The 14590-nt window shown below is 44.5% G+C and overlaps 1 protein-coding gene across 5 annotated transcripts in view; it reads right to left on the reverse strand.

Moving 5' to 3' along the window:
- NSMF (NMDA receptor synaptonuclear signaling and neuronal migration factor) overlaps window positions 1-14590 on the reverse strand; it is a 76613-nt gene that overhangs the window by 39757 nt on the left and 22266 nt on the right. For 4 of the 5 annotated variants that reach the window (XM_054007638.1, XM_054007637.1, XM_054007636.1 and 1 more), the window contains exon 3: window positions 5445-5924. The exons of the other annotated variant lie outside the window; for it this stretch is intronic. In XM_054007638.1, coding sequence (XP_053863613.1) covers window positions 5445-5924 — 480 coding nt within the window. The remainder of the gene's footprint in view (window positions 1-5444; window positions 5925-14590) is intronic. 5 annotated transcript variants of the gene reach the window in all.

Raw genomic sequence — 14590 nt, forward strand, 5'->3', positions numbered from 1 at the left:
AGGCAGGAGACATGGGCGCCAAAGCCCAGTGAATTGAGAGATGGTGGGGATAGGTACTTGTGTTTGGTGGTGTGGGCCCCAGACACTACTTGACCCTTCCTCTCTCCACTCTATAATAACAGAGCTAATTCAGACTCCATTGAGAGTATTGTTACACCCTGCAGAGCTGAAATCACTGATACCAAGGTCTAAGCATTAGACCTGCTTTGGGACAGTGTCTCTGATGCAAGAGACTGCCCAGTGTGCACCAGCAGTGAGGCTCTCCAGTAACAGCTGACATCACTGAGGGCTGTGTTAAGGTGTGGGACCATCCAGGTGGCTTAGCAAGTGGCTGGCAGGGTAGCCAGCAGAGAGGTGTGGTGATCGTGCGGGCAGCCAGCAGAGAGGCTGGCAGGGAGGCCAGTGAAGAGGTGCAGTGATCGACCAGCAGGGCAGCTGGCAGGAAGGAACGGAGCACTGATCGGCTGGCAGAGTGGTGGCGAAGAGGAGCAGCAAATGCCTGGGCAGTGGAGCAAGTAAAGTGCCTTCCCCACCCCCTCCACTCAGGGCAGGAGATGAACTCTGCAGATACACCTCTGGACTCTGGGTCTGCACTGACCAAGGAAAACAACTGTGAGTGGGGTGCAGAGAAGGGACGGGCATGTTAAAGGGACTTGTGGTTGCTGAACTTAAGAACCTGACAGAAAAGGACACTGCCCAACTTATTGGGGATCAGACTTTTGCTCATGATTTATGTTTATGAACCCTGTTTGTGGCGTTTTCCCAAATTAATACCAGGTTAATTCCCTCCTTTTCTTAAAAAATTATTTTCTACACTCAGACTCTGTGCTTGCGAGAGAGGAAGTATTGCCTCTTAGAGGCGCCCAGAGGGTGGTATGTTACTGGGTGGGGGCTTGAGTTGGTTTTGTGTTGTATGGTTGAAGAGAAACCCCTAGATATTGAGCCCTGTTACTGCCAATTCCAACTTTATTAAATAAATAAAGTAAAATTATTTAGTTTTTATTTGAATAATAATGACAAACATATCTAGTATAAAGATGGGGTTGCAGCTGCACACCAAGGTGAACAGGAAAAATATATAAATAGTTGAAAATAGAAAGCCTCAATACTGTTGTAAACAAAAAGGAAGGTTATGTCCTTTGGGCTCAGAAAAATGTATGTAAATAGCGCTGACCTGACATTATCAGGCAGATACAGAAGAAATTCATGCTTGTAGAGAAAAAGCCCAAAAAATTAACGTTTATAATTTAGTTAACAAAGTACAATATTAAGGACTAAGAGTAAATGTGTATATATAGCCAAACTTTATATTAGTAACACCAGATTCTTTAATAGTGCATTATCATATATGCCATAAGTGTTGAAATTGTAGACATAACTAGCCACCCGATGAACCAGTATAATATAATTCAAACAGTTGCTAATGTATTCTGGGAAATGCTAGCATAGCTCAAGTTTTTCCTTCTTTCCTTTCTCTTTTACTGGTCATTCTGAGAGAAAATATTCCAGGTAACAGTTTCTTTTCAATTTTTCCCATACCAGGCCTCAGGGGGAAAAACACCCAGAAAAAACCCTCTGTTTTTTCCCTTTAAAAAGTTTCCAGTTTTTGCAGATCCTCACATCTCTATCCAAAACCTCTGACGAGGTGCATATGGAGCGTGCTATGAAGCCTATCACACTCACACAGGACAGCTGTTGGCTGTTTACACCAAGGCAGTGTTTGATGTGAACTTTCAGGCTGTGAAACAAGTCACAGGACCCCTCTCTCCAAAGAACATGAGTAGATCTCTGAATTGCAGAATGAGACACAGATGAGCAAGCGACTGAGGTTTCTGCCTGCCATTGAGAAGGCAGCACAAGAAGTGACAGAAGCCAACTGGCCTTCAATAAGCTCACATATAAGTGAGGAAAACTGATGCAGTTAATATCAAGAAATGTAAAGTTGCTGTTTTTGCTGAGGTTTAAGAGCCAGGTCCCACAAATCCCTTACACATCTGTGTAATCATTACTCAGGTAAGCAGTGCTACTCACATGAGAAAGCACTATTAATGTAAGGGTTTGCAAGATCAGGCCCAATGCCACCCAGTTGGTTCTAGTTCTTCTGAGCAGACAGTCATTACTTTTCTCATTCTCAGAAGTAAAGTTTCAGAAAGGTAGAGGCCATTTGTCTGTTTAGCAGAGGCCATTTCCCCTCACAAGGTTGCATAGATGAAAATATATCCCTTAAAGTCTAAGGAGGCAAAGTCTGCATGGAGAAGATCAGAATGGAGAACGGAATCTTCCAAGTACAGCATTTGTTTGGCTTTGGGAATTCTGTTTTGGGTTTTTTTTCCAACAAGTGATGTTGATAACTGAATTTTACAACCTACCATTCTCATGGCTTTGTCCCATTGTTTCGTATTGAGTAATCTGTAAGAGCTCCATTCCTGCAAAGTGCATTCTTTAATATTCCAAAAAATGGTTTAAAACATAAATATACCAAGTTTAGAATGTTATCCCTTCCTGGCTCACACTGGACCCAAATTATGAGCAGCGTACTCCCATTACTACCTATACAAAACCAAAGAGAATCTGGGCTCTCACTCTGATAAGTCCAGCCACAGAAACTACATTCTTATTGTGCTCTCACACAACCCTTCTCTCGGTCATTACACACAAAACAATCCCTTACCAGGGCAGAGTCATGTGTGACAAAAATGAAGGAAAACTAATCATTTTTTGTACAGAAGAAACCAAAATAATAAATTAAGGCCAACATTTTCAAATGTGGATTTTTAAGGTTAAGCCTAGATACCCATATGATAGACACCAAATAAAAGTGCCCTGGTTTTCACTGGCCATGGATATTACTGGGAGCTGTGTGGTGTTCAGCACCTTGGAAAATCCAGGAGTACTTGTGGAACCTTAGAGACTAACAAATTTATTAGAGCATAAGCTTTCATGGACTACAGCCCACTTCTTCTGATGCATATAGAGTGGAATAAATATTGAGGATATATATATACACACATACAGAGCGCATAAACAGGTGGGAGTTGTCTTACCAACTCTGAGAGGCCAATTAAGTAAGAGAAAAAAAACTTTTGAAGTGATAATCAAGATAGCCCAGTACAGACAGTTTGATAAGAAGTGTGAGAATACTTACAAGGGGAGATAGATTCAATGTTTGTAATGGCTCAGCCATTCCCAGTCCTTATTCAATCCTGGATTGTCTGTAAGCGATAGATAGAGACAAGTACCTACAAGATCTCTATCAAGCATTCTTAAAACTACAATACCCACCTGCTGAAGTGAAAAAACAGATTGACAGAGCCAGACGAGTACCCAGAAGTCACCTCCTAAAAGACAGGCCCAACAAAGAAAATAACAGAACACCACTAGCTGTCACCTTCAGCCCCCAACTAAAACCTCTCCAGCGCATCATCAGAGATCTACAACCTATCCTGAAAGATGATCCTTTACTCTCACAGATCTTGGGAGACAGACCTGTCCTCGCTTACAGACAACCCCCCAACCTAAAGCAAATACTCACCAGCAACCACACATCACTGAACAAAACCACTGACCCAGGAACCTATCCTTGTAACAAAGCCCGATGCCAACTCTGTCCACATATCTATTCAAGTGACATCATCATAGGACCTAATCACATCAGCCATACCATCAGGGGCTCGTTCACCTGCACATCTACCAATGTGATATATGCCATCATGTGCCAGCAATGCCCCTCTGCCATGTACATTGGCCAAACCGGACAGTCTCTACGCAAAAGAATTAATGGACACAAATCTGACATCAGGAATCATAATACTCAAAAACCAGTGGGAGAACACTTTAACCTGTCTGGTCATTCAATGACAGACCTGCGGGTGGCTATATTACAACAGAAAAACTTCAAAAACAGACTCCAACGAGAGACTGCTGAGCTGGAATTGATATGCAAACTAGACACAATCAACTCAGGATTGAATAAGGACTGGGAATGGCTGAGCCATTACAAACATTGAATCTATCTCCCCTTGTAAGTATTCTCACACTTCTTATCAAACTGTCTGTATTGGGCTATCTTGATTATCACTTCAAAAGTTTTTTTTCTCTAACTTATTGGCCTCCCAGAGTTGGTAAGACAACTCCCACCTGTTTATGCTCTCTGTATGTGTGTGTATATATATATCTCTTCAATATTTATTCCACTCTATATGCATCAGAAGCTGTAGTCCACGAAAGCTTATGCTCTAATAAATGTGTTAGTCTCTAAGGTGTCACAAGTACTCCTGTTCTTTTTGCGGATACAGACTAACACGGCTGCTACTCTGAAACTTGGAAAATCCAGGGATTTTTCTTTACAATAGTCTACGTATAAATTTTGGTGCCTAACTTCAGGCAGCCAGGTTTGAAAACGTGGTCCCTTGCCTAATCTTCATGACATTTTACATGCACACAGATAAGGATATGATCCAGGGAAGAGCCATCGTTTGAGCTCCCTTATATTTTCTTCTTCTTGCAAACAAGACCTGAGCCCTCCTGTAGTTAATTTGACTCCTGTCTCTTAAAGTCTGTGCTGTTTGTAAAAAAATAGTCAAGAAAACAACGTGAGCACCTTTGCCACACAGTCAAACATCTCCTTTCTTACTGGCATAGACTAGATAGAGATAGACATACAAGTATTGCATTAAATGTAACACACACACACAGCGTACGTATTGAGGTGTAAAATGTGATGAAAGCTTTAGATATTAAAGAAATCAAAGAATTTCTTAGTCCCAGATGAGGACATTATATATCATTTTGCCTGAAGATGCTCATGGTGCGAGTGTGAGCGGCAAACAGACCACTGATGAGGAAAGAAGTACAATTTTATATCACTGTCGTGTCCATAGAAAGGCACTGTATGGTATCACACTGCAAGGGAGCACTGAACTATGTCACTCCACCCACAATAGCGTTTCCAGGGAAGCAGTATATTACAGAGTGTCTGCCCAATGTAGCGTCCATCAAAGACACTTTACAGCATCACCATACAGAGTTTATTGGATGGTGCAATAGGCTTCCTTATGGACACTCTGTGGCATCAATTAGTGCTGCTGCTGCTGCCAGGCTGGGAGCTGAGCCAACAGCAGGCCTCCCATTGGTCACATCAGGAGCGTTTAAGGCTGGGTGCTCTCCACTCTGAGGACCCTGCTCCTGCTGCCAAACAGAAGATCCCAATAGTGCATCCTCCTGACTTATTCTATGCTCACTGTTTTGCCACCTCCCTCTGCCCAGTGCTGGCACCACATACTAGCAAAGCACTCAATGGAAAGCCCAAGGGATACTGGTTCAAGTTCTCTAGGCCAATCACTGTTCCCTGGAGATTCATTTCTGAAGCTGGGAGAGAGGTGCAGCAGTCCATGTCAATAGGAACCATTGTACTCTTCGTGCACACAACATCCACACTCACTTACCAGACACTCGATCAATACTATACATCCTCTCCAGTTTTTTCCTACGCCATCCTGTCTCGCTGGACTGGTGCTGCTCCAGGTCAAAGGAGTGCTGGGAGTGGGCTGCCAACTGAGCACAGGTTGGGCACTCCTTGGAGCCCTGCCGACGGCCTGCCCAGCCTTTGCAATGCCTGCTAATGTTGTGAGAGCTGCCAGCGCTCTGCAGAGGCTGGCCATGGTGGCAGTCCTCTCGGCCAGGGCCTTTCATCACCACCAATTCCATGCTCTCGTTCTCGTGGTCTGACAGCATCGGCCTCTCACCGGAGATAGTATACACCCGTGCGTTCGGCCCCTCGCTCGGGATCTTCTCGGCCTGCTCCTCAGAGAAGCTTCTCTCAAACTTGCCATCTGAGATGACGGACAGCCTGCGCTTGTTCTGAGCTGCCTGCTGCATCTCAGGGGAGTCTTCCTGTCCAATATAGGAGTCCGCTAACAGGTGATCTGAAACAGAGGGCACACTTGGTATTTATCGCTTAGACCCTTGGCTTACCCCAGGCACTGACATAGTAGGTGCTATGGAGCTGTAGCCTGTGTTATCTGTGTAGAAGGGGGAGAAAGAGAGGAGGGCAGATACACCTGTGAAACTAGGCAGTAGCATGTGTACCCATTGCCCTCATAAATCTCGACAACTGGTGCTGAACAAGAGGCATTTCTTGCAGTTGTGCCTATTTTATTTCCTTGCAAATGTCCCAAATACAAGAAAGGGCTGGAAGCTGACAGCAGGGGAACAAACATCTTCATGGTTCTGGTCTTGAACTTGCAAATGCTTACTCCCTGAGCAGTCCTATCAACTTCAACAGAGCTGCCCACCTAAATAGGGGCTACTTAGGTGAGGAAGGTTCATAGGGCCCTGACTTGTGGAACAAACACCAAAGGCATGCATGCACCCAAAAGCATGCCCAAACCTTTCAGCCTATTCCCAGAGAGCAGACCCCAGCAACGACCATGGGAGAGGGAGGAGAGTTGGAAGGGCATTCTGAATAATGGCATGCAAACATGTACACACCATCCAACTTGGCTCTGGTACTGCCACAATGCACATGGCTTCAGACTGTTCCCAGAAAGCAGGGATTGCCTAGGTCAGGTGTATAGACATGGGCAGCCATATTGGCAGAGTATATGTCCTCTGGACTCTGGGAACAAGCTATTAGTATGGGCATTCTTCTTGCACGAAATTGTTTTCTGCATCTGTTATTTAAAAACAAACGGAAGGAGAGGGGGAAGCATCAGAGATTTCAGGCTGATTTTCTGTATGCACAACAAATCCAAAGAGGAGTGGTGATGGGAAGCCCTTTTCTAGGTGACACCACCAGCAAACAGCCATCATCACTGTTTGTAAACCATGTTTGCATCCCTACAAAAGCTGCACTGAAAGGAAGAAGCAATGACTCCTTGCATGGAATAAATGTAGCCAGAGCTGAGCAAGAGAGAGAAGCCCAGCATGTGGAGGGGAATTACAAATGTAATCTCCTTTCAGAGCACATGCAGTAAGTGAAATGCCAGTAAATCTCTGCATTATTCTTTGCACAGACCCAACAGCTGTCGCCACCCATCTGCCAGCCTCTTTCTTTCTTTTCCAAGAGAGCTGTTTAATCATTTTGTGGGGGGTTTGGGCAAAGGAGGTGCATTCCCTGCCAATTACTTTTTAATGAGATCCCTAGCTGCTTCCCAACTGAAGCAAGGAGAAGCGCAAGGAGATACTAACTTCTAACATGGACAATAAAAACCAAACCCAAACCTTTGCTTCATTAGACTTTTAATGAAAATGTTTCCTCTAGCAGCTGAGCTGTGATTAGAAAGAACCTCTAAAAGATTTCAGGATCCCGGCCAGCCCCGTAACTACCCTCCAGAGAGTGCAGGAGCTGGCCTGGATGAATGGAGTAGCCTTAGGACAGAGACTGGCTGTGATGCATCTGCAAATAAGTCTGCTCCATTGAATCATCCAACCCATCTCCTCATCCCTACACTCGACCCCACTTTCCTTTCCCCTCCATTTGGTCCCTCCATTTGACTGGGGGAGGTGCTCTTGTGCTGGTGACACACTGTCTGGATTGACTGGAAGGAGAGTCCTTCCAAGCTGTGTCTATTCTATGCAGGGGCGGCTCTATGTGTTTTGGCACCCCAAGCACAGCAGTCAGGCGGCTTTTGGTCCACTGGTCATGCCGATTCGGCAGCATGCCTGCGGGAGATCGGCCAGTCCCACGGCTTCCGCGTACCCGCCGCCAGATTGCCACCGAATCTGCGGGACTGGCGGACCTCCCGCAGGCATGCCGCCGAAGGCAGCCTGACTGCCGCCCTCACAGGGACCGGCAGGCTGCCCCCCATGGCTTGCCGCCCCAGGCACATGCTTGCTGTGCTGGTGCCTGGAGCCGCCCCTGATTCCATGGCTCTCGGACTAGAGGCAAGTGTGGATCCTGCACATGCAGTGAGGACTAATCTTGTATGGTTTGTTCCAAGGGCTGAACACTGATCCCAGCACTGCCCCCACCTAAGATGTCTGGTATTGAGCACACGCTACGTGACCCTCAGCTCCTTTCCCTGCTCCATAGGAACACAGCACAACAGCCACTAGGCCCTGTCAGAGGAAAGTGTTTCTGGGGGGCCAAACTGGTCATCCTGTTCATGGCTATGGGCTGAAACGGTTTAAGGAACAGTTCAGGTCAAGACCTGTTGACGTCACTAGGCCTCACCCTAGGTAACTCGGGAGGGTGGAAGGCCACAAAGTGTCAGTGAAGCCTTCCTGCACTAGGCCTAAGTGAACCAAACTCTATCCTTCCATGTTTAAACTCTAATCAACCTCAAAAGCCAGGTGCAATTGGAATATGTAAGCAACCAGTTATCTGTGTGCAACCCCCTGCTCAAGCAGTAATAATGAGGCCTGCATGTTTCTGGCTGAAGGGAAAAAGGACAAGATAACGGTTTAAAGAAGTTACTAACAAGCTAGGTTTATAGCTGCCAAGAATGACTTAACTATTACCAGGGATGGGAGGGGTAGAGGGAGGAAGGGGGGGGAGAAAGGGAGGGCTAGAGGGGAAAGGGGAGGGAGGTGAGGCTTAACTGCAAAATGTATAAAAGAAGAAAAACTGTTCCTGTTAATGTGCTTGATTTGAGACTTGCCAGTCTCCTTGCACCGCTTTGGGATCCCAAATAAACTTTGTTTGCTTCTCCACCTGGTGTGTTTATTGGCGCGAAGCACACCGGGCAACGGACCCGCTGTTGCTTTGCCTCGGGCACCCCTATGCTGGCAACAGACCCATCCAGTTCATTTCACTTGTGACTTGGTGAGGCCTCAGGGATAGTACAGTTTTCCTGCACCCAGTGGCAGCTGTGATCATTTTTTCATTGCATTCACAGGGGAGGTTTTGCTGGCAAATCATCTAACTGCTCCCCATGACCCCACGTCACACACTGAAAATGTGGAGGGTAGAGGAAGAGAAGCATTCAGGTAACCTTCTGCTACAGTCAGACATGCACCACGGATAACAGCAGTATCGTGGATAGGACCTCCATCACCAACAACATGAACCCCTAGTGCTCAAGTGACAGGAGTCACTCCATTAGCTGTAGCTTGTCACTCAACAGCAGACTCCTTGTTCCCTGGGTTCAGATAGGACTGGGAGACTGGACATCCCACACTAAGCTGGTTTAGTACAAGCTCACAGACTCCGCAGTGGCTTGTGTCACTCTTCACCCCTAAGAATGCAGCAAGACACCAGAGAAAGGAGTTCTTACACTGCAGCTTTCCATTTCTTCTCCAGCTCCACCTCCAGCAGTGATCCAGAACCAGCATGCCTTCGGCAAACCACCACCACTCTGGCTTCTATTCCACCCAGACCGTACAGCACTTGCAGCTTTGGCAAGAGCTACACACACCAGAACCTGTGTTAAAAGCTCAGACCAGTGCTAGGCCTGTACCTCTCTGTGTTACACGTTAGTACCTGCACAAGCACTGCAAGATTTATCTGGGTGCACTCAAACTAGAGGAATTGTGATATATAGCAAAACACAGACAGCTATAGATACTCATGGCCCATTCAAAGGTTACCTGTATGGATTAAATATCACATGGATTAATTTTAATTACAACACAGAATGCAAAGTGTACCATGCTCACTTTATATTTATTGTTGATTGCACTGTAAAAAAAATATTTTTCAATTCACCTCATACAAGTACTGTAGTACAATCTCTTTATCATGAAAGTTGAACGAACTTACAAATGTAAAATTATGTACAAAAAAACTGCATTCAAAATTAAAACAATGTAAAACTTTAGAGCATACAAGTCCACTCAGTTCTATTTCTTGGTCAGCCAATCACTCAGACAAACAAGGTTGGTTACAATTTGCAGGAGATAATAGTGCCTGCTTCTTGTTTACAATGTCACCTCAAAGTGAGAACAGGTGTTTCCATGGCACTGTTGTAGCCGGCATTGCAAGAGATTTATGTGCCAGATGCGCTAAAGATTGATATGGCCCGTCATGCTTCAACCACCATTCCAGAGGACATGCGTCCATGCTGATGACAGGTTCTGCTTAACAATGATCCAAAGCAGTGAGGATCGATGCATGTTCATTTTCATTATCTGAGTCAGATGTCACCAGCAGAAGGTTGATTTTCTTTTTTGGTGGTTTGGGTTCTGTAGTTTCCGCATCAAAGTGTTGCTCTTTTAAGACTTCTAAATGCATGCTCAACATCTCATCCCTCTCAGATTTTGGAAGGCACTTCAGATACTTAAACCTTGGGTCGAGTGCTGTAGCTATTTTTAGAAATCTCAGATCAGTAGCTTCTTTGAGTTTTGTCAAATCTGCTGTGAATGTGTTCTTAAAATAAACATGTGCTGGGTCATCATCTGAGACTGCTATAACATGAAATATATGCAGAATGCAGGTAAAACAGAGCAGGAGACATACAATTCTCCCCCCAAGGAGTACAGTCACAAATTTAATTGACGCATTTTTTTTTTTATGAGCATCATGAGCATGGAAGCATGTCCCCTGAATGGTGGCCGAAGCATGAAGGGGCATACGAATGTTTAGCACATCTGGCACGTAAATACCTTGCAACGCCAGCTACAAAAGTGCCATGCGAATGACTGTTCTTACTTTCAGGTGACATTGTAAATAAGAAGCAGGCAGCAGTATCTCCTGTCAATGTAAACAAACTTGTTCCTCTTAGCGATTGGTAGTATTTAGAAGTAGGACTGAGAGGACTTGTAGGCTCTTAAAGTTTTACACTGTTTTGTTGAGTGCAGTTATGTAACCACAAAAAATCTGCATTTGTAACTTACACTTTCACAATAAAGATATTGCATTTCAGTACTTGTATGAGGTGAATTAAAAAAATACTATTTCTTTGTTTATTATTTTTACAGTGTATATATTTGTAATAAAAATAATATAAAGTGAGCACTGTGCTCACTTATAATTTAAATCAATATTGAAAATTTAGAAAAACATCCAAAATATTTAATAAATTTCAATTGGTATTCTATTCTAAGTGTGATTAATCGCGATTAATTTTTTGAGTTAAGTATGATTAATTGACAGCCCTAATCACATCCTTATGATATTAATTATATACACTTCATTGATAGGCCCACCCTGTTCATCTGTCAGACAAGCCTGCATATTGGTGTTAATAGTGTGAATTTCTAAGCAGTCTCAAATTCTGATTTCAGAACTTCAATTATTGACACTGCAGTCTGTCGGGTTACTCCAGATTTACACCAGTGTAAATGACAGCAGAACTGGCCTGACATATGATTCAACCTGTAAATTGTGAAAGTTAAAATTCTTGTGAAAATATTCCTAGTTCTAACTACTTAAAAAGTGTGATGGAATTTGTTAAAGTTGTAACTGGAGGGATGGATGGATTTTCCTACGTCTGTTCCTTTTCCCTGATTAAAAAATGGTTTGACTTCTAAAGAGCAAGGAGTTTTCACACAGAAATATTGTACATCTCTATAGGCCACCTCCATGTGCTGCCTCTCTCAACCAATTGGGTGGCTAATTATTTCTCTTCCTAGCCAAATGCTTAGCTACATGTAGGAAAAACAATTTCATGTGCCAAGGGAATAGGAACAGTCAATTAATTCTTTTTCAACTGAAAGTTTAAATCCACAAAGGAAAGTTAATAAAAATGTAAAAACTGGGTTTTTTCATGCATCCATCAATTCCATGAAATCACCACCCTGCTCAGAAATGAACCCATGCTCATCACAGGTATGCTGAGTCTGTGTGCTGGATTGTTCCTCCTGCTATGCATCAGTAGTCCTGTGCCTTTGTGTGCTCACTGGGTGTTTGAAGAATCCATCTTGCAACTGCAATCCTGTTCCGTCTTCGCCTCTGTTCCTGTGAGAGATGAGGTTCAGTTGCCAGGCGGATGAGCACTGTGGTGGCTTTGGCTTGGTTATGACAGAGTGCTGGGTTTATGGTTTGTTCCCCCAAGGGGAGCAAGTCAGAGCTGATACAGGAGGCAGAGCTACTTCCCTCCAAAGCTGAATAAAACATTAGCTGTGGTGATGTTCACTGCAGGGAGCAGAGAAGCAATAACTAGGAGCTTTTTTGGAACTGCCTTCTAAGAGTCATCTGAAGCAGACCTCTGTTAACACCCTCTTCCTGGTTACTGCTGCTCAGTTTCATTTCATCTCCACGTTGTTCTTGCCACCTCTCCCACAACCAGCTGCTCCACCAATAGCTATGCCAGCCCTAGGGCAGGGACTCAGGAAACCTGGCATTGTGCCCTCCTCTCTCTCGAGGCAAATGGGAATGGTGTAAACCAACTTGTTAATCACTCCTGTTCTCCCTGCTCCCCCCCCCCCCACACACAATAAACGCATGCCCTATAGAATCTTATCTACTTAAGTACATTGGAGCAGGAAGATGAGGGCTCCTAGAGTGGATTCCTTTTCATCCTGATTGCTGCTCCCTTTGGAGCATAGAATATCAGGGTTGGAAGGGACCTCAGGAGGTATCTAGTCCAACCCCCTGCTCAAAGCAGGGCCAGTCCTCAACTAAATCATCTCAGCCAGGGCTTTGTCAAGCCTGACCTTAAAAACCTCCAAGGAAGGAGATTCCACCACCTCCCTAGGGAACCCATTCCAGTGCTTCAGTTTGGCTGTCTGGTAACACTGACTGGTATGCAATGGCATGACACATGGAGTTTGAATCTTAGGGCCAAACCCCAGTTGCTGTTCATCAGCATCGCTCCATGGCACTTAGCAGAGCGATGCCAATTTACACCAGCTGAGGATCTAGCTTTCTGCCTCCATGTCTAGTCTGTGCTTGGCCAGTCCTGCAGAGATTGCTGACACCAGGTGGTGTCAGTTGTGGTGGTTTTTTTAGTGGGGATACTTGTCCACTAGGAACAGGAGACCACGAGGCCTCAGACCAAAGAGCAGATGGTAACAGATGTTACCTAGCTGCCCACAGGAGCTGGATCTGAACAGGCCATCAAGAGGCTGAAGGTTCAATATCCCATTATCAGCCCTGTGATCCATCCACTAGCCCAGCCCACTAGCGTTGGTTTATTCACTCCAACATCTTCCTCAGAAGTTTCGAAGTGACACTTCTTTCCATACTGGTTTTGCTCATTCCTATCTGGCAAAGAGTGGTCTTTCTTTTTCCAATTTGCATGGAGCACAGGCCCACACAGCTCTCACATCATGAGCATCACTGATTAGACATTGCCAGTGACACCAGCATAATTCTGTGAATAACATTTATTAACCCATTTGTGATCCCTTGACTGGATACAGAAACAGAACAAAAATATTTCTTGGTCACTGTCAGCGCAGTCTGGATTTTCACCAGCTAAAAATCACATACTTAGACTCCAGAGGACTTTCGCAGCGTAAAATAATTTTAAAACAGTGTAGGTCAAATGGAGTGCATTGTCTGACCCAATGACATGTTCCTTTAAATGCTCTTTTTTTTACAGAGACATTGTCAAATGAGGAAAACAGCATTACCTTGCCCTTGCCTTCTTGCACTGTTGTACTGACTCAGGACCAGATTCTCAGCTGGCTGTCACCAATTTACATCAGCTGGGGATCTGGCCCCATATAGCAGGCCAAACTCTGTTCTGTATCAGCCCTCTGACTTCAGTGAGGCTGCACAGGTTGTATGTCAGAGCAGAATTTGGCCCACTGAGTGAGGACAGCAGAAGATAAAAAGGAGCAAATCTATTAGCAACCAAACTGAGAATGAAAGTATCCTGGCTCCAGAATCCCAAACCCAGAACTGGAGACAAAGAAGAGATGGGCATCTAGATAAACCCCACCGTCTTAGGGAGCAAAGAGGAAATAACTATCACCTCAGATTTCAGAAGATGTGTGTTTCCTTTTTTTGCAGTGATGCTTCTCTGGCTATTATATTTCTCCAGCTATATTATAGCTTTGCCATTAAATGAAGGGACAGCTATTGCCTCTGGGCGCTTAACAATGTGAGATGGAAAGGAACAGCAGGGTTTGAAAACTTGGATTTGCAGCTTCTTTCAAAAATGCATCCATGCGGTTCATGTTAGGGCAAATGAATGTTCATGAGTTATGGAGATACAGGCTGCATCTGAAAGAATCGGGCAGAGTGATGGGGACCGGTCAGAATCGGGCAGAATGTGAACTGAGCAAGTTTCCCTCAGAGAGCTCTGGGAACACTTTTCAGTCTTGCTTGACACACAATACCCCCTGCAATTCCAATCTTGAACTATCATACATCTCTGCTGATGCCCCTCCGGCTATTTCTGAGTTACAAGAGGGAGGAGGAAGAAATGGAAATTCTTTTTCAATAAGTGAAAAATATAATTTGCATAGAAAAATCTAGAGCCAAAATATTGCAGTGAAATACACATTCATGTTTCCCATAGTTGTCAGGACTACCCATGCTGTCTCTACCAGGGTTCCTGAAATATATAAGAAACATGAATGCGTATTTCAAATACTTCAAGTCCTGAAAATAAACTCCAGTTTAGCCATCAGCTGATCCATTCTGTGATGTCACAACCATCCCCACAAAGTGATTGCTGTGTCACAGGCCCTGGTACTAGACAATAGGAGCAGGCTAGTGAGAAAGGAGGCAGTTTCTGATCAAACACAACGATCTCTGTAA

This window comes from Malaclemys terrapin, chromosome 17, assembly GCF_027887155.1.
Source record: "Malaclemys terrapin pileata isolate rMalTer1 chromosome 17, rMalTer1.hap1, whole genome shotgun sequence".
In the NCBI taxonomy this organism is placed as follows: Eukaryota; Metazoa; Chordata; order Testudines; family Emydidae; genus Malaclemys; species Malaclemys terrapin.